We start from the raw sequence: 21,275 nt of genomic DNA on the forward strand, positions 1-21,275 counted from the left end.
CGGCAAACTCATTAGTCAACAGAGCGGCAAACCGCTGTTCTAGGTCCATCCATGTTGTCACAAATAACAAGACCTCATTCTTTTTCATGGCGCAGTAATATCCCATTGAATATATGTACCACAACTTCTTTATCCATTCATCTATCAATGGGCACTTAGGTTGCTTTCATATCTTGGCTATTGCAAATCATGCTGCGATGAGCATAGGGGTGCATGTACTTTCAAGGCAGTGTTTTCTTTGGATAGATACCCAGAAGTGAAATTGCTGGGTATGGATCCTCAGCAGTCCTTCCAGGATTAAGCCACAGAGAGCATTAGGTTGCATTAGATTTGCCAGTGACTCTCCTGGAAGATATAATGGATCTTTATTTCCCAAGGACCACGCGTTCGGTATTGTTGAGCCCTAACTTGTGCAGGAGACCGTATTGGAACTAGGTTTGCAAAGATGAAAAGAGCCGTTCCTGTCTTCAAGCGCTTTTAGTCTTTGAAACAGAACATCCTAAGAGGTAAGTATAAAGGGCCCAGTTGCAAAAAGAGAAAGTAGCAACTAGAAGCTGGGAAGAGTCCTCAAGGCTCCACAGCAAGAGAGCTGTGGTCCAAGTGACAAAGAGAACCCTGATAGGCTTTTGTATCTTTCAAAAATTAATGTGAAGTAGATCAGCTCGTCCATAAAGGAAAGGGTTGGGATGATGACATTTTATATGGAAGGTTTAAAACATTTAATTGGAGCAGGAACTGATACAGACAAGTCCCCTTTAATTGGCAGGGAAGAAGAAAGGCCCAGAGGACAAATGAGTGCTAACTGATCAAACTGACGTTCCCGAGCACTTGCTGCCTTTAGTCATTGCCGAATATCTCCAATATCCAGTTAGGGGTAGGGAGTCCACCATTTCTATCAGATTTTGCACACAGCATAGGAAGAAGGCTACTTTTACAGTTCCAGACCCTGTTCTCCCCTCTCCTCCTGTAGTTGTAGGCTGTGTGAGGCATATCTGCAGGAAGTCTAGTGGTTTTCCCTTCTTTTTCATGACAAATACAAGCATTTAAATTAGGGCGGTTAACACCCGCAGCCCTAACACCTTTGTAAGCCTCCTCGCCCGCCGAGCCTCAGGTTAGCCTCACAGCGCCAACCGCCCGGTGGCTGCAACCGCTCCCAGGAGGCGCGCGGCGAGCGTTGCGCGGTCAGGACTCTTGGGCCAGGGTCGAGTTGGGAAGGAACCGGGAAGGCGAGGGCGGGCCGTGGGGCTTTTGACGAACAGTCCTTATAGCCAATGGGAAGCCTGGTCGACTTTTCCATCTGCCAATAGGGAAGGAGACAAAGGTTGTGGGGGGCGCTTCCAGCGGGCTGCGGCTGGATTCCATCCTGCGCGGCGACGGCGACAGCGCGGGCGCGGGCGCGGGCGGGGGCGGGGGCGGGGGCGGGGCGGAGACTGAGCCTGGGCGGCTGGCAGCGGATCCGGGGAGGAGGGAAGACCGGAAGCCACGGTCGCGTCCCATCCTTAGATTCGCTCCCTCGGGGTGGGACGGAGACGGCGGAGCGGGGTGAGGCCGAATGTTGGCTCCTTAATACAAGGGAGCGGCCGCTCGGGAGCCTCCTCCCCGGGCGCTCTCCGTAGCCACCCGCTCCTGGGCGCGCCGCCCCTGCGGACGGCCCGGCCGCGCAGACCCAGCCGCAGACGTGCTGCCCGCGCGGGGACTGACCGGCGGCCCGAGGCCCGCACCACGCCGCCACCCCCACCCGCCTGCCCGCCGGTCCCTCTGGCCGTCGCCATGTCCTCCTCCTCCTCCTCCCCCAGGGAGACGTACGAGGAGGATCGGGAGTACGAGAGCCAGGCCAAGCGCCTCAAGACCGAGGAGGGGGAGATCGACTACTCGGCCGAGGAAGGCGAGAACCGCCGGGAAGCGACGCCCCGGGGCGGGGGCGATGGCGGCGGCCGGAGCTTCTCGCAGCCGGTAACAAAGCGCGGCGCCCCGTCCATCCGCCGTGCCTGGCGGCTCCCTGGGAAGCAGGGCCCGGTGGCGGGGACTGGCTCTGGGCCTCCTGCCCGCTGTTCCCCTTGGCTGCTGCGATGACCGAGTCGCGGGTTCGCCTCTTTGGGGGCTTTTATGATTGGCCCTACCTGTTTTCCGCATCCCGATCGCGGCCCCGGCCCCGGCCTGGCCGCAGGCCCGGGCGCGAGGCGGCTGCCGGCCCTGAACTTGGGAGGCGTTGCTACCGCTCGGGGGGCTTAGGTGCGCGTGGAGCTCTTTGTTAGTTTAACTCTCCCGGCTGCTGGCCGGCGTGTGGACGGCCCACTCGGCCCTTTCAACCCCTCTCCCGCAGCATCCGCGCGCGGGTCACGGTTGCGGGATCGCGTGGCGTCGGCTCGCCCAGGTCCGGAGGAGAGCCTAACCAAATGGCTAGTTACGCTCTGGCGCCCACACCCTCGTTCCCCTGAAGGTTTCACTTAAACATTTTGACTCTTGGCAGGTATGGCGTGCATGCTTTGCTACCCAGTTTTATGATTATTGCTGAGTACAGTTTGTAGCTCTTCGGTTAAAAAAATGTATTGGTAGGTGTTAGGACATCCCTACTTTCAAGTAAAACAAATATTAATATCACCTCACTTCTTCATTAACCGTTTATACCTCATTAAACACACGCTCCTAGATTCTTGTTTCTCTTGAAATCGTTGGAGGCATAAGGAATGTGAACACGGTTTTATCCACAGCAAATGGTAACTCAGCTTCCGTTGGATGGAGTCTTGAAGGAAACAAGCAAAGGAATTGTTTTTTGCCCCTTTTTGGTGCATAAGCTATCTTAATGACTTAGATGTTCTTTAAACATTTAACACATTTTAATTGTCATTTTATTTTTCATTGTTTTTTGTTTCTTTTTTTCCTTGTTTTTGCCCCCCCCCCCTTACTCTGTTCTGCTAGTGAGTAACAGGAAATTAAAGATTGTTAAAGTGGTTTGTTTGCTGTTGAGATGAAAATTTATTCCTCAATTTTTACTAGATTTGCAAAATGGCAAAATGCCAAGATAAAAATGTAGATCCTAGGGTTTCCAAATAAAGGAATGTATATTATGTAGAGAATCTAGTTTGAATTTAAGATACGTTAATACATGTTAATAATAAACTTTAATGATGATAGGAATATTATGATGATTTATTGGGTGTATATGGGATGGGAGATGGGATGAAGTCACTTTGTTAGCTCCCACAGGAAAAGCTTAGAGACCGTGTGGGTGAGTCTAGCAGCTACACTGTGTGGAATAAAACATTTCAAAGATGTGTGCTCTGGAGCAGTAAAATCGTTAGCTAAACTGCGACAATAAATGATTTCCAGGCCTAGTTTTGGGAAAGAAACGAAAAGCAGTAGGTCTTACTACCTTTTGGCTTTATTTCTTCGTGGTAGTACAAAAGTGAAAAGAGCTGTTAATAGAGGCATCAGCCCAACCAAGGCAGGTGCTACCTATCACATGAGATGGTTGGATTATGATCACTGTGAGCTCTTAACTCATTAAAAAAAATTCTTGAGCCCCTACCATATATGTGCCAGGTGCAGTTCTTAGTGATAAAATAGTAAAAAAAAGTCTGTTATTCGGAAGTTGGTGAGTTTACATCATTCAGTGCTTTCCTTTTTCCTCTATGAAGTTGAATGTAACTTTCAAAGCTCGCAGTTACAGTCACAGCAACTGGGATGAACTTAAGCAAAACAAAAAGAGGTCAGGCGTAGGGAATTTATTGGCCCATATAACTGGGAAAGCCAAGTTGTGGCACTACTTCCAGGCATGGCTGGACTCGGGGATTTAGATGATGTCATAGAGACTTGATTCTGTATCTTGCCATGTTTCAGCTCTATCTTATAACTAGCAAATAAAGAGAACATTCTCTCTTCCCCAATGCCCATAATTTATCTCCTCCGATCAACCTTTTTTTGTGTGTGTGTGTCTCTCACTTCATTCCCGCAACTAATCATTGTGCTATCTATGAAGTTGGGGAGGCATGACTGATTGAGAATACCAATATAATGTGGATTGGAAGAATTTTTTTCCTTTTCCTTTTTTTTTTTTTGGTGTGTTTAACCAGAAGAAATGGGAAGGGGGGGGCGGTCTGGGTAGGCAAAACCAAAGGATTTGTCGTACATGAGAAAAAAAAAAGATTATTTTAAAAAAGTAATTCGAATCCTATGGCTTTTCTTTTTAATTTTTGTTAGGTGATCAAATATACCTAAAAACTTTGGATAGGAAAATTAAAGCAGTTCTCATATTTTGGATCTGCTGTATTGTTTCTTTTAAAAAAAGACCAAGTAAAGAGATGTGATTGTTTAATAAGAAAAAATATAAACTCTAAGCATAGTGTGAGTTAAAAAATATTTGCAGCTGCCCCTTAAAACTAGTTTGTTCTTGGTTTATATGAAGTCTTTAAAGTCAAAGAAGGGATAATCTTGAATATCTGCAAATGCTGTATTCCTTTCTTGATACTACATTGATAAGTTCTTAAGTATCCAGAGAAAGATTGCCAGAATGGAGAGGGCACTTAAAAATCACATCATCTGCCCGTCCAGCGTGGCTCAGTGGTTGAGCGTCTACCTATGAACCAGGAGGTCACTGTTCGATTCCCAGTCAGGGCACATGCCTGGGTTGTGGGCTCCATCCCAGAGGAGGCAGCTGATCAAGGATTATCATTACTGATGTTATATTTTTTAAAAATCACATCATAAGAGGAATGATAGAAGAAATTGGAGGGACATTTATCCTGAAGGGTAAACTTAGCGGTGTGATTTAACCATTATAAGTAATAGAAGGCTTTCATGTAGAAGAGGGAAATATAGATAAGGGCAGGAGTGCCAACATTTATTGAATTACTACATCTTGCACTGCTAAGCATTTTTTTTGTTTCATTTATTTATTGTAATCTTACATGGTGAGGATACTGTTCTTTTTTTTTTTTTAAGTCAAACTGAGAAAGATTAAGTAACTAGCCTAAGGTCACTGAGCCAGTAAGTGTCCAATGATTCAAAAGCTGATCTGACTCCAGAAGCCATTTTGGATAGGAAACTGCAGGGAGACAGAAATGGATGCAATATTATGAAGAATTTTCTAAAGTATAAGGGGTTGTCTCACTAGGTAGTGCGTTTCTTGTCATTTAAGGTGTTTAAGGAGAGGCTGGATAACCACTTGGCAGTGGGTCTGTGTCTGATTTTGGGGGATGAATTACTGAATTTGAGGTTGGTCTCTCTTAATCCTATCATAGGATGGAAAAGACAGTTCAGTGGCTCCTGAGCAAATGTTGTGCATGGAGATGTTGGGAAAACAAAAAGCGTAAGGACATTGTGCCTGACCTTTGTGAATTTACCGTTAAATTGTTGCTGTTCTGTATGAAGAGATGTTAATGCGTCCTGCTTATTCCTCTTAGATGGAAGCTTCCCTTCTCTATTATTTAATAGAGCTTGGTCGTCAACCTCCAGTTGTCAAAATTAGCACTTAAGATTGGTGTTATTAGAGTTTGTCCTTGATAGCCTTTGAGGGACAGGGAGTTTGGAATGCTTATGACGAGACTGATCTATAACCTGCAGTGGGGATTGAATAATGCCTCCATAGTTGACCCAGTTTACCCCCGGCAAAGACCTAAGGGGCATTTGATGGGATGATGTCTGGGTACCCAGTAGCACTATGGGCATAGTCTGGGGAGATAGTCAGTTTGGCTCTCTGACCTACACTCATCTGGGCAACCCCTTCTTCCCAGCCTCGGATCACCTCCTCCTTGCCTAGCATAAACTTAAAGGGCTTGTTTCTGTCCTGGGAGAAATCAGATTTCTTTCCATCTTCAAGCATCCTGGTGTAGTGCACCACGCAGGTCTGGCTCTGTTTCGGGAAAGTGCATGCATCTCCCCCTGCCCCCCTTGGCAGAAGCTGCTGTGGCTGTGGCTGTGGCTGTGGCTGTGGCCTTAGCGGATGGGCGGGGTGGACCAAGACCCCACCTGGTGGTGGCGGTAGTGCCAGGCCTTTGCCTTTTCCCCAAGAAAATACTGATTTAGTAAAGAATTTTGGGGTGGAGGAGAGAGAGGGGGGTGGAAATATAGTTTGAAAAGATATCTTTAATATGTCAGTTTTATATTTGGAAACAACCCTAGGTTTGTGTGTGTGTGTGTTTTGTTTTTTTTTTACTTTTATAATAAACTACAGAAAGGATGAGAAATTTTAAAATTAAAGAAAAGGAGACATAATTTAAAGATACAGAAATATCAAGGAATGGCAAATTCATTGAGTGGGAATAAGGGAGATACAAGAACATTGGGAAATGTTTTCTGTCTTGAGGTTGAGATAATTGTGAGATATTCATATCTCCTCCTTAAATACCATATTGATAGCATTCAATATTTTCCAGCTTCTATAGAATGACTTGAGTTTTAATCTGTTTCATTTGGGAAATAAAAGTAATAATATATTAAAGTCAGATCTTTTGAGGGATTCTGAAATTGGTCCTGTAATCCATTTCTTTGTGAGAAGACCAGTTTGAAAAAAGTCACGTTCCTTAGCACTATCTGCAAGATAGTGGTTATTCATGATGGGAAGGGAGGTAGGAAGAGAGATGTGTTCAACTGATTGGTAGTTTCATTTATTAGACTGGGTGGTAAGTTATATTGTTCTTCGTACCCTTTTGCAGATCTTAAATATTATATAATGAAATACTTTCCCAACTTTTTATCATATAAAATGTTCAATTAATATGCCATTTTTAATGTGTTATTTGGGATTTTAATCTCTTTATCTCTCTACATATACCTTTTTTCCCTAAACTATTTGAAAGTAAGTTGCAGACATTACAATTATCCTTAAGTATTCCAACTATTCCTAAGAATAGAGATACTCTTTCTTAAACCATTACCATTATCATGGTATCTAAGACAATAATTCCATTATATAATCTAATATCCTATTTAAATTCTCCAATTGTCCCTAAGATGCCTTTGTAGCAGTTTTTATCTGTTATAAAATGAAGGCTCACATATTGCATTTGGTTGTTGTCTCTCTTCAGTCTCAGTCTGAAATGTACTGTTTTTTTGGTACTAACTTTTTGAAGAGTCCAGGACAATATAGGCATTTTTTTGCATTTTAACCTTTGCCAGCTGATATCTAAGGATCAATGGAGATATGACTATCTTATTTCTTGCATTTTATTATTGTCTAATTATTTTTAGAGTAAAACTTGTTATTTCTACTTTAAATGTGTGTCTAAATTCAGGTTTTTAGGTTTTATTTAGAGTTCTATTTTTGCATTATTGTTGTCCAATTATATTTAGAGCTTAATATGATAATGCACATTTGGTTGTTGAATTTCATGTAGGCAGGGTTTCATTTGTTAAGGTTGCTAAGAGAATGTTGGTTTACATAGGGAACAATCAGAATGATTTGTTTTAAATTTAGTGACATGTAATGAATATCTGTAAGCATAGAAAAGACTAAACCTAAGCAATTCAAATGAAATTTCAAGGATTGAATTAATATTAGCAAAGGACTGAAATTGTTTGTTGGCTAAGCCCATCTTATAGCATAGTCCCATGGTTACTTTAATATTTAAATCAGTTCTTTTTTTAAAAATTCTGACATAATATTTTATTGGCAGGGCATAAGTCTATTTTTTTAGTCTTTATAATGAAAAAAATTGGCAAGTCTTTTAAAATAGCCATAAAGAGATTTAATTTTCTTTAAATGATTCTTAAGTTTTATAGTGCTTTTAGATTAGTCTGTTTGGAGGACAAAGAAACCTTTCATTTAATAGATTTTTGGGATATCTCTGTATATATCCATATATACACATATATATCCATATATACATGTATATATCCATATATGAGTGAATTGTACATGGAAATAATTTCTGAAGTGATGCAAGAGTGGCTACCTGTAATTATGAATCTTTGTCTTAATAAAACTTGAATAAGTAAATGAGAGAGCTATTTTAATTTTAAAAATAAACTGGTGAATATAATAGAATCAGGGGCATAGAAAGGGAGTGGACTGACAATTCTCGGGGGGAAATGGGTGAGGGGGGTGCGGGAAGAGACTGGACAAAAATCGTACACCTATGGATGAGGACAGTGGGAGGCTAAGGGCAGAGGGTGGGGTGGGAACCAGGTGGAGGGGGAAACTATGGGGGGTAAAAGAGGAACAACTGTAATAATCTGAACAATAAAGATTTATTTTTTAAAAATAACTCTCTTACATAGTCCCTTTTAAAATAAGTTTTAAGACCAAATACCTATATTTAAAAACTTCCTGCTGGGCATACTAAAAGATGCAGCGTACTCCATAGAAGCCCTGAAGGCTGGTGATTCTGAGAACTCCATGTTCAACAAAGATGGTACTTTGTATAAACTTAAGTTGTCACGTGTACTGCTGAATAACTTCAAGTTGTAGTGGGATTAGGTAACCAATTAAATAAGGACAAAAGATTATACAAATCTGCTATATTACAGAAAAAATAAAGTATATAATCTTTATGCTAAAGAAAAGTTTTAAATTGGGACTTTTCCTTCATTTGGACTACTTGAGAATTTGATTTTATGGGGGTAAAATTACGAAATTATGAATACAAAATGTGTTTCCAATCTTAGCATGCTCTGTGTTACCTGCTGAAGTTTTTTTCTGAGAGTTTCTTGAAGTTGAAATAAGTTATTAAATAACTTATTTTTACTTCTTATTGAGAAAGAATGTCCCCTTTTAAGAAATAAAAATATTCATGCCAGACATTTAGTTGGTGATTTTACTTTTAGGTCCTTTTGCAAACGTGTTTTTTGTTGTTTTTTTTTTAATTTGTCTTTATTGTTGAAAGTATTACACAAGTCCTTCTTTTTCAAACCCCTTCATTGACCCTCTCCACCATGCTCCCCTCTCCCAGGCCTTCACCGCAACTTAAAAAAAGTTTGTTTTTTAAGACGAAGTTGAATGTACTAAGAGATATAATTTGGGTTTTTAAAGTTTTTAATTACAAATTATTTTCTCTTGCTAGGAGGCAGGTGGAAGTCATCATAAAGTTTCTGTTTCACCCGTTGTACATGTTCGAGGACTCTGTGAATCTGTGGTGGAAGCGGACCTTGTGGAGGCTCTGGAAAAATTTGGGACAATATGGTAAGGACAATAGGGACTTCATGCGGATTGAAAACAGTATGGTAGAACCAGCTGCTGGGTTGCTGCTGCCTTGATATTATCACTGAATTTCTTTGGAATCTTGTTTTTAACCTTTCCGGCATGATGCGTGGATGTATTTTTGTGGCCTTGATCACCTCTCACTTCCCAACTAGGCTGTATATGTAAAATTGATTATTGCTTCTTTCATCTGATTTCAAATGAGTCCATGATTCCTTCTTAACACTGCTTTAAACCAGTGAGTTGATTACACCCTTCATCAAAGTTTCAAGTGGTTAGTGGTACTTAAATACTGATTTTTTTTTTTAATCCTCACCCAAGGATATTTTTTCCACCAATCTTTTTAGAGAGTGTGGAAGGGAGGGAGGGAGGAGGAGGATAGAGAAAGCAACATCAATGTGAAAGAGACACATCAATTGGTTGCCTCCCTCATGCACCCTGACAAGAACTACGCCCCAACAAGAGCCAGGAATGGAACCTGCAACCCAGGTGTGTGCCCTTGACCAGGAATAGAGCCCAAGACCCAACACTTAGCAACATTGGCCAGGCTTAAATACTGAGTAAGAAATTACGTTGGAATGTTTTGGAACTGGCAACTAAAAGTGTGTAGATGAAAGGTAGGCATTACTTGCTTAGCCACATGTTGTGGTGAGTTCTTATGCAGGTCATGAGCAGTCAGTGTTTATCCTAGCTTGTCTTCCATATTCACACAGCTGGTGTGTGCTTATGAATATTGACCTAAGTGAAAACAGAATTAGAAAAGTGAAACTGCTACCCAAAATAGACACTTAAAAATTCTTCCTAAGTTCTTTTTGGAGTATGTCTGGTTATTGCTCTCTTCTTAGCATGGATAATCTAGATTTGATTTTTATTATTTTTTTCCTTGATGAATATGTTTGGAGTTTTGTTGTAGGCCTCAGTGACACAGACTATGTCAAAATATATAAACAGGAGAGAAATTTCAGTGTATTTGCTGAGATGGCTTGATTGCTTCAATTTTATAAATATTTATATGGGGGTTTTGAGTTTTGAAAGGATGATACATAAATAGGGAGTGGTTAGAGATATCCAACAGAAAGGAATAATTGCATCAAAAGAGTAGTAGTTTTAGGTGATAACTTCTATCATGACTTTTTTATTAATTTCTTTGGTGACTTCATTGAGAGGTAGATAACTTGGCAAACCTGTTATCCTCAACTTATACACCTCAGAAATCACTGACATACATAATGTTTATCCTTGGAGGTACAAATTGGGAATTCACATGGTCATAAGAAAGTCCATTTATTGAATTATTACTAAGATTACCATACCACTTCTTAGTCATATAGAGGGGATCTTGGAAGATAGTCTGTCTGGAGAGTTATATATTGAAGCAGACTCCTTTGACCTTTTTTAGGCTTGAGTGTTGGCACCAGACTAACTCCATTCACTATAAGGACCTTCTAAATGGTGCATTGTCCCATAGAGTTATAAAGAGATGGTTATTTCTGGCTTATTTTTTGTTCTTATATATTTAGGGCTTTTAAAGTTATTTTCTTATAGCCAAGAAATACTAAAGCTATGTGGGAAAAGCAAGTTGATGGGAAAATATAGTTGGAAACTTTTATGTTAATTATGACCATGACCTGAATGTTCGGATTAAAGAAGTAGAACTATGTGTTTAAGTTGGTGAGTAATTTGAGTTACTTTTGGGTAGCCTGTTCATTTTTAGTCTCTATACTGTTTGATATTTTGTCCATGGTAAAGTGTTCCATATATGAATGTTATTCAGATAATGTGCATAGTACATCATTCTGCCCTCAAGATTGGTAGTTATGTGGATAGAAAAGTCGTGAAATAATTGGAACAAATTAGTGTATAATTAAGAGCTTCATTGACAAATATGAATAACTAGAGGCCCGATGCACGAAGATTCGTGCAAGAACGGGCCTTCCTTCCCCTGGCTGCTGGCACCGCCTTCCGGTCTTCGCTCTGGTGGAAGCCGCCTTTTTGCTCTGGCCTGGAGCCGCCTTTCCACCTTCCCACGCTGCCCAGAGGCCTGGAGTGGCTGGGGTGGTATGGAACGCCTGCGTCATTGCATCCCGCCCCACCCCTGGTCGCTCTAGCACCTGCGTATGCAAATTAACCCGCCATCTTTGTTGGGTTAATTTGCATACTCACTCCTGATTGGCTGGTGGGTCGATTTGCATCTTACTCTTTTATTAGTGTAGATAGGAGTTTCAATTGTATGAAATGATATTGAATAAGTAATTGCTATTAAAGCTGAAGGAACCTTGAATAGTCTCCTGAAAAGCAGGTGTTTTGCTTCAAAATGTATTTATAGAACCTTTTCCTATTTGTTTGTTTACTTTGTGATGTATAATTATGAAGATTATACAGAAACTGCTCATATTAAAAAGGTGAATGAATAATCAAGTTCAGTATTTGCTAAGTTTATACGTAAAAGTTAGATGCATAGGAAGGAAGTACAGGAGAAATTATAACAAGATGTTGAGAATGATTATGTCAGGATAATAAAATTGCTATATTTTTTGTCTTTATTTTATAGGGTATTTGTGTACTATAATCAAAAGAATATTTAAAAATATATGCTGAGCTCTTTTTCTCCCTTCCCCACTCCCATTAAAGGAGAGGATGCTAGGTAGTGATTAGTTTAAAATTTTATAACGGAACTTTTGGGATCTAATTTATATAGTAAATCTTGTGCCTCTCCCTGTTTTTATTTAAAATTTAGTAAACCTGTCTTGAGTTGTAAAGTTGAAAGCACCCACTATGTCCCTTAGCCATTTTGGTTATTTTTTTCTCTCTTTGGTCTTTCAATCTTCCTCATATATATATTTTTTAAAAATATATATATTTTATTGATTTTTTGCAGAGAGGAAGGGAGAGGGATAGAGAGTTAGAAACATTGATGAAAGAGAAACATTGATCAGCTGCCTCCTGCACACCCCCCACTGGGGATGTGCCCACAACCAAGGTACATGCCCTTGACCGGAATTGAACCTGGGACCCTTCAGTCTGCAGGCCGACACTCTATCCACTGAACCAAACCGGTTAGGGCCAATCTTCCTCATATTAATGCGTTTTAAGGATTTAAAAAAAATTATGTACCAGACAGTTTAAGTGTATTCTTAATATATGTGTGATATTCTAATAAATATCTTTTCACATTCTTTAACATTTAAAAATATTTTGGGTGAGATTTAGGGGAGAAATTTGGTCAGTTTGCAGTTGTTTTTATCTGTTCTCTTTTTAGTAAGGTAAGTGAAAGTATAGTCAGTTATAAGTATGTGCACTTATTTGGAAAAATCAATAGATAGTAGTTACTAAAGTCTGCTTTTACTTGATTGAAAACAAATAATGTTAATTGAACTTATTATATTTGGGTATTCCCTCCCAATCTCTTTCCAGCTATGTGATGATGATGCCATTTAAACGGCAGGCTCTCGTGGAATTTGAGAACATAGATAGCGCTAAAGAATGTGTGACATTTGCTGCGGATGAACCTGTGTACATTGCTGGTCAACAGGCTTTTTTCAACTATTCTACAAGCAAAAGGATCACTCGGCCAGGAAATACTGATGATCCATCAGGAGGCAACAAAGTTCTTCTGTTATCAATTCAGAATCCTCTTTATCCAATTACAGTGGTATGGATTTTTAATATGCCAAACTAAATTAAAAGAGATTTTGGACTTTTCCATTAGAATGACTAACATAGTTTTCTTCACTGCCATCTAGATATTTAAAAATAGTGGTCGCCTTTAGAATTATTTAATTAATTTTGATTATTAAGCTTAATGAACAAAGAAATGGTGAGTGCTGGTGCTGAAAAGGTCAGAAGCAATTGTCATAATTAAGTAAGCAAATTTAAAGCATCAGTGTTAACTGTTTCTAATAAGAAATTAGACAGACTTGGAAATGATCTAAGAATTCTCTCTCACTCATGCCAGCACATGTATCAAAAGCATCTACTAGGTAATGACAGACTCCCATAGTATATTGTAAGATGCATATGCCATTATTATAAGGTCTTTTGATAAATTTGTTAAAAACCGGCCTTATTTCTTTAATTACTACCATTTCTAGTAAGGGTATATGATATTGGGGCATAAATTTAAATCGTATTTTATGCTTTAACTTTAATTAGACATTTATCTTTATTTTATAACTAGAGGCCCGGTGCATGAAATTTGTTCACGGGGGTGTGTGTCCCTCAGCCCACCCTGCACCCTCTCCAATCTGGGATCACTCTCACAATCCAGGACTGCTGGCTCCCAAATGCTCGCCTGCCTGCCTTCCTTATTGATGCCTAACTGCTCCCCTGCCAGCCTGTTTGCTCCTAACTGCCCTCCCCTGCAGGCCTGGTCCCCCCCAACTGCTCTCCCCTGCAGGCCTGAGTCCCCCCCAACTGCCCTTCCCTGCAGGCTCCGTCACCCCCAACTTCCCTCCTCTGCTGGCCTGGTCACCCGTAACTGCCCTCTCCTGCAGGCTTGATCGCTCCCAACTGCCCTCCCTTGCAGGCTTGGTCCCTCCCAACTTCCCTCCCTTGCTGGCCATCTTGTGGTGGCCATCTTGTGTCCACATGGGGGCAGCCATCTTTGACCACATGGGGCAGCCATCTTGTGTGTTGGAGTGACGGTCAATTTGCTATTACTCTCTTATTAGATTGGATAGAGGCCTGGTGCACTGGTGGGGGCCAGCTGGTTTGCCCTGAAGGGTGTCCTGGATCAGGGTGGGGGTTCCCTTAGTGGGGGTTCCTTTGGGGCCTGGGGTGGCCTGGGCGAGGGGCCTGTGGTGGTTTGCAGGCCGGCCACTCCCCCCCGGCGAACCAAGTGGAGGCCCTGGTATCTGGGATTTATTTATCTTCTATAATTGAAACTTCGTAGCCTTAAGCAGAGGCCAAGGGGGGCCAGGGCTGCAGAAGCTTGGCTTCCTCCATCGCGGGGGCAACTCAAGCCTCCTGCACTCTCCAGCTCCGTAGCTGCCACCATTTTTGTTGGGATTTATTTATCTTCTATAATTGAAACTTTGTAGCCTTGAGTGGAGGCCTGGGCCGGCCAGGGTGTGCAGAAAGCTTGGCTTCCTCTATTGCCGGGGAAACCCAAGCCTCCTGCTTGCTCAGTGGCCGCAGCCATCTTGGTTGGATTAAGTTGCATACTTGCTCCTGATTGGCTGGCGGGCGTGGCTTGTGGGTGTAGTGGCAGTACGGTCAATTTGCATATTACTCTTTTTAAAAAAATTTCTTTATTGATTAAGGTGTTACATATGTATCCTTATTCCCCCATTCCTTCCCCCCCATCCCCCCTACTCATGCCCTCACCCCCCTGTTGTCTGTGTCCATTGGTTAGGTCCATATGCATGCATACAAGTCCTTTGGTTGATCTCTCCCCCTTACCCCCACCCTCCTTTACCTTCCCTCCGAGGTTTGATGGTCTGATCGATGTTTCTGTCTCTGGTACTGTTTTTGTTCATCAGTTTATGTTGTTCATTATATTCCACAAATGAGTGAGATCATGTGATACTTATCTTTCTCTGACTGGCTTATTTCACTTAGCATAATGCTCTCCAATTCCATCCATGTTGTTGCAAATGGTAGGAATTCCTTCTTTTTTAGCGCAGCGTAGTATTCCATTGTGTAGATGTATCACAGTTTTTTAATCCACTCATCTGCTGATGGGCACTTAGGCTGTTTCCAAATCTTAGCTATGGTAAATTGTGCTGCTATGAACATAGGGGTGCATATATCCTTTCTGATTGATGTTTCTAGCTTCTTGGGATATATTCCTAGAAGTGAGATTACTGGGTCAAATGGGAGTTCCATTTTTAGTTTTTTGAGAAAACTCCATACTGTTCTCCACAGTGGCTGCACCAGTCTGCATTCCCACCAGCAGTGCACCAGGGTTAGATAGGATATTTATAGGCTTAATAGACAGTGTTACTATATTTGCAGTATTTGGTGTTTTGAATAAAAGAATATAACTTAATCTAGTACAAGTACTCTGATTTGTTTATTGTTGTATCCCTAGTACCGAATGGTAATTTCTTGAAAGTTGAAGAATTATTCCTAAGAGGGTGTTTAAGTTCTCTCTTAGATGATTCAGGCATCTTTTTCGATGTCATCTAACACTGTATAAATGATCTTTCCTGGGTCTTTTCTGAATAGCCATTGTTCCTTGAAAAATGAATACTGAGCCCTAACCGGTTTGGCTCAGTGGATAGAGCGTCGGCCTGCGGACTGAGGGGTCCCAGGTTCGATTCCGGTCAAGGGCATGTACCTGGGTTGCGGGCACATCCCCAGTAGGGGGCGTGCAGGAGGCAGCTGATCGATGTCTCTCTCTCATCGATGTTTCTAACTCTCTATCCCTCTCTCTTCCTCTCTGTAAAAAATCAATAAAATATATATTTAAAAAAAATGAATACTGAGCTATTCTACTACCACTTAATAAACATTTATTACTGTAATTCAAGTGATTGTAATATGAAACATTTCTTGATGATATTTAGAAAAAACAAGTTAATTGATTACAGTTTTGGTATTAATTGTGTATAGCCAGTATTTTAGTCACCTATTAAGAAAATAAAAACTGAGTTTTCATTTAGGGATCAAATAGGTAAAGTTCAAATGTTTCCTTGGAACTTCTCTAATGTGTGGGTATATTGTGTAGTGAGGAAGTAACTTTAGATTTATTAAAGTATAACAATTTTTAAAGTTTAATTAGTAATTAATAGAAGTGACAGACATCTTGATAGTTTTTTTAAATTCTTTAATTGTTAAAAGCTTTAATGTTTTTCCAAGTAAAAAATATGAAGAAATCTTTTCCTTTCCTTCTTAGGATGTTTTATATACTGTATGCAACCCTGTTGGAAAAGTGCAACGTATTGTTATATTCAAGAGAAATGGGATACAAGCAATGGTTGAATATCCTTTATTTATAATATTTTTATTGATATGTGTGAATGCTGTGTAACATAGACCTTATTTTTTTCTATGTAATAATTTCTAGGCAAGTGGTGTTTATTCCCTCTCAATCTTTTTTTCTGAGATTTAAAAAATGAAACGGCCGCACCCATAGAGAATATTGCTTGCTACCATGAAACAATCCAGTGCTTTGCCTTTTTACTGGGGAAAAAATAACACTTTGATAATATGTACACTTTTACCTTTTTAAAATTTATCATGAATGAACTTTTCTGAAGCTCTTCTTAAAATAGGTCGTTTGAAAGTACCAAAACTTTAGAATCAATAGAACCTTTCTTACCTTTCTTTATTGACTCTTAGATGTTCATAGTTTATGTAAGAAATACTTTTTTGTTAAATTTGTTATATGTTGAATAAAAAGAGCAAGTTGTAAAATAGTATATAAAGTACAATCCCATTTAAAGTAATAAAAAAAAACCCTAACGTATGCATAGAGAAAAGTTAGGGCTTTATAGCAAACTCTAATGGTGCTTCTGGAGATATTTTTTTTTCTGACCATTTTTGTGATTTGATTTTTGGAAAGAATTACAGAATTAATAAAATTATAGACTTATGTCATTTTAAAAAACAATAAAATGAAAATAGTTACATGATTATAAAACCCCTGCCTTTTCAGAAATATATAAAAATTAAATGTTTGTTTTGTATTACTTTGGTTCTTTGTAATGTTAAGAGTAAAATATTGCCTGTTTCGAGATAGCAAGTTCTCTTTTGCTAGGGAATGTGACTATGCCCCCTTCTCTTCTCCAATTTATAAAGTACTTCTGATTACTTAGAAGGATTAATATGTAGATAGGTAAGTTGGATTATGTTACTTTTAATATCATTGATCCTTTTTTTCTTTTTAAATTTATTTTTAAATTACAGTTGGCATACAATATTATATTAGTTTCAGGTGTACAACATAGTTCTTAGATTGTTATGTACCCTACAATGGTACCTTTGATATTAAATTAAATTCTCCTACAAAAATTCATCTAGAAATTTTATTTGGTAAAACATTTCCAGAAGTGAAAGAGTTGTTTCTTATTTTTTAAGTCCTCTTTTAAGGATTGGATAATGGTTAAACATTGGACATCTTAAACCAGATTTCCTTAATAGAGCTTATGTTTGAATCAGTCCTTTGTGCCCAGAAAGCTAAAGCAGCACTCAATGGAGCAGATATATATGCTGGATGTTGCACTCTAAAAATCGAATATGCAAGGGTAAATATTTTTTTCAACACTTCACCAAAGAAATATTTATGCTTTGGTATTATATATTAAATTTGAACTTTCTTTTTAATCTTAACAGCCAACTCGTCTAAATGTTATTAGGAATGACAATGACAGTTGGGACTACACTAAACCATATTTGGGAAGACGAGGTAAGTATTTTATGCATTTTAGAATGTACTTACATCTGCTGAAAATTTTTACATGCAGTTAGATTCCTTTTTCCTGAGATGAGCTAGTTCTTTCAAATGAAAATGTTGGTGAATGCTTTTGTTGCAAAAGGCCATGTAATGCTGGAAAATAACCTTGAACATTAGTGCCCCCTACTGGTATGTACTGAGTTATTTATATTTAGTTCAACAAAGGAGCCCACACATACAAGCACGCCCGCAGTTCAAGGACTTGCATTTCTCCAAGCAGCTCTCTCTCTTTGGAGGAGAGGAAACTGATTCAGAATATTCCTTACAAACTTCAAACTTGCACACTGCTTCTCTATGGAAAGGACTTTCCCCCCAAGCTGGACGAGGCATTAAGAAGGATAGAGGACTCCAGCAGGCTGACTCTACACTTCATCATGCACAACATCGGCATCAGCAAAAAGCCCTCTGAAAAACTCAGACTTGCAATTCACCTTGACTGCATACTGCATGCACCATCACCCAAGTTTTTAAAGGAGGACACTTAACAGTACTTCAGACTTGCATGGGATGAACACCATGATAGACTGTGCCCATGTATTCAAGTTGTATGTATATATTGGTCTGATTTCCCTTAAGGTTTCAGTTGTAGAATTTAAGATTTTACACTAACGGATACTAGACGTTACCTACAATGTTGTAAATATTAATGCCCATTACTGTAACTGTTTGCAGCTTAGATTCAAATTGTTAATTGGCAAATACCAGGGCCAATTTATTTACAGGTCTTGGGAATTGATAATGCTCAACCAATCCACACAGATATTAACGACAAAAGGATTAGAAAGGTGCACACTTGCTGCACTTAAGTTTTTCCCCTCCAGTGTGGTCATTGAATAGAATAATATAATGAAAAGGTGCATGATATGTAAAAGACAATTTTCTGTGTGGTTTGATTTTTGTAAAGTGGCTGTTTATAAGTTGTTACTTCTTGTAACAATTTAAAGTTATCACTCATGTTAATTTGTGTATCTAGAAATTTTGACATTTCAAATGTAGGTGAAAGTAACATGTCTGTTCAAGGTAGAATATATTTAAACTTGATAAATCTGAATATAAGAGCAGTTCATTTGAGATACATTTTCACCTATAATCTATAAATGCTAGATTTCATGAGCATAGATTTTACTGGTAAACTTGTTCAATGAAGTATGTGGCAATTTTGGAATATACAGGTTAAAATGTGGATCTTGTAAAAACAAGGGGGCTGCAATATTGGCTACATCTCAACTACAATATCAGCATCTGAACCGTATGTTGGGAAAACTCACCAAGATGACTATGTCTGTAAAATTTAATAAACTAAGAAAATTTTTATGGCATCCAAAACATCTTGGGCAGTAGGGACTCTATAATGGAGTATGTACTCTTGCCCAAAGAAAAAATACAATGCAGTGGTCCTTGGACTCTTTAAATATTTAGGACTTTTGGACGATTGGCCCCTTTAATTCTCAATTTTCAGGAAATTATCTTGCCTTATGTATGGGTTACAAAAAGATTTGTTTTGGAATGCAGCTTTGGCTGGACCCCCACATTTTTCACTACTCACAGTAGTCTGCTTGGTACAGGCTTGGTGCAGTTGAATACAGATTGGAAAACAAAGCCTTACTACTCAAACAACAGAACAAGTGGTTGATGAGAAATCTCTCCTGTCAAATTATAGTCAGTTATTGAACACTCAGGGTTGTTGTTTTACTTATTTGAAATAGTGATTTTGGTTACATTTTTCTTAATGTCTCTTAAAACATTTATAGACATGCTTCTTATTTTGATAGTGTTAACATCTATTCTTTTAAAAGGTCAAAAGTGTATACAAAGCCAGCTTACATTAATTTTTCACGCAGGGAATTGCAGTCAGAGAAGTTTAGAAATGTGTAAGGTAGATATTTAAATAGTGAAGTATAATTAAAGAAAGTCAAACAGAATTTTAGTTGTTTATGCTTTCAAGGGAAAAGAATTTTTGTTGTCTGGCAAGACGATAGCAGTTTATGTTTTTGTTGTGACTAGCTTCTACTCAAGTTGATATTGAAGTTTAACTTTTCTACCAAAACAAAGCGCTTTTATAAATATAACCTCATTTTTAAGGTCCTTTTCAGCCCCAATTACATTTCAGTGTAAATAATTCTAAGCCTGGACTTCAGAGAATCCCTCCTGAAATGTTAAGCAAAACTTGTCTATATATGTATCTTTTGGGGAGAAGGCCCACAGCTTCCATCAGATTTCTGATGAATCCAGGAAAGGTTACAAACACTATTTATAGACTGGTGTGTTCAGTGTATGACTCTTCTGCACACTTCTCCTATTTTTTGTGACCTTATATTAGGTAGTGAATGCTTCAAATAAAGAGAATGATTAATAATGAGGATGTTTGGCTGAAAGATAACTTGGAGATTATATCTACCCTAACTCCTTCATTTTATGAATGAAGATTGTTCCTGTGATTATACTGCAAGTTAGTGGTTAAGTGGGGATCTGTTTCTCAATCCACTGCTCTTTCCTTTATAGCATACCATTAACTATCTCAATAAAATGGAGCCCTGAAAACAAGCTAATATTGGTTGAAAATTTCTAGATTAGATTTGTATTTAGTGGTTGGTGGCATGCTTAAATAGAGGCACATTAGCACAATGTATTAGCAGATTGGATTGATTCAAGAGGAGTGAGACTTAAATGATGATTTAATGAATAAAGGGAACTATGATTGTTTAGTCTGGAGAAGAAATGACTTTGGGGAAATGGAGTGGGAGGATCATAGCTTTGAAGCACTTGGAAGGGTTTTTGGAGAAAGAATGAGTGAGGCCCCAAATGGGATAGAATATGGATAGAGGACCAATTTCTGTATATCTGTATAATACAAAAATTAATTTCCTGATGATTTAGGCTTACCTGAAAATATAAGGGAAAGTAGTGAGTATCTTGTTGCTGGTTTGGGTAAGCAGAGGCTAGTCAGGGGTGGGGAACCTTTTTTCTGCCAAGGGCCATTTGGATATTTATAACATCATTCGTGGGCCATACAAAATTATCAGTGTATATTTGGTCAAACATTTAATTAACTCACGCCTAATGCTTTGGCAGAGGCAGACCAAATGATTTTGAGGGCCTTATGTGGCCCGAGGGCTGGACATTCTCCACCCCTGGGCTAGATGGTTCCAATTGATGTAAAGAAAATTTATACACTGAATAAAAATTGAACTAAATGACCTTAGTTCCCTATCAATGCTGTGATAACTTGGAATAGGTAATTAAAATGATATTTCTCTAGACTGAGGTGAAAATTAAAGTATTTCTCATCTCCCATAAATCTCATTTGTTTAGTTGACTATAATGATATGAAGAGCCTCTCTCTCTTTGAATTTTCAAAGATTAGAATGACCAGACTCTTAAGATATATTTTAAAAAATCTTACTGGACACTATAATTTGACCAGCAAATCTTCTAAAAGTATTGTACAATGAATTTTAAAATTTACTAACCCAACATTGGAAGTGCTATTTTAGAAACTTCTTATTGACACCTCAAATTAGATTTGGGAACATTGGTATGCCTTCCCTGAAGATGTAGCTAAAATAAAAATTATACTTTAGGAGTATTGTAGTATTCTCATCCAATAATGTAGCCCCCTTGGTTAGCTTTATCTTGGCATATTTAAACGTTGGGGGGTGCTCATAGTCCTGCCTGGTGTTAAGCTCTATACACAATGACCAGTCCATGCTATAATCTGGGCCAGTGATGTGCAAATTTCCA

The 21,275-nt window shown here is 39.1% G+C and overlaps 1 protein-coding gene across 2 annotated transcripts in view; it reads left to right on the top strand.

Annotated features, from left to right (window-relative positions):
- The first annotated feature begins 1,408 nt into the window (after positions 1-1,408).
- The window catches only part of HNRNPLL (heterogeneous nuclear ribonucleoprotein L like), a 34,533-nt gene continuing 14,666 nt past the window's right edge, over positions 1,409-21,275 (top strand). The window contains exons 1-6 of one of the 2 annotated variants that reach the window (XM_080684471.1): positions 1,409-1,953; positions 9,000-9,118; positions 12,551-12,788; positions 15,975-16,055; positions 17,224-17,325; positions 17,414-17,486. In XM_080684471.1, coding sequence (XP_080540597.1) covers positions 1,771-1,953; positions 9,000-9,118; positions 12,551-12,788; positions 15,975-16,055; positions 17,224-17,325; positions 17,414-17,486 — 796 coding nt within the window. In that variant the 5' untranslated portion in view covers positions 1,409-1,770. Of the gene's footprint in view, positions 1,954-8,999; positions 9,119-12,550; positions 12,789-15,974; positions 16,061-17,223; positions 17,326-17,413; positions 17,487-21,275 lie in introns of both variants that reach the window. The other variant, XM_080684472.1, reaches the window with a different exon arrangement.

This window comes from Plecotus auritus, assembly GCF_963455305.1.
Source record: "Plecotus auritus genome assembly, chromosome: 8".
In the NCBI taxonomy this organism is placed as follows: domain Eukaryota; kingdom Metazoa; phylum Chordata; class Mammalia; order Chiroptera; family Vespertilionidae; genus Plecotus; species Plecotus auritus.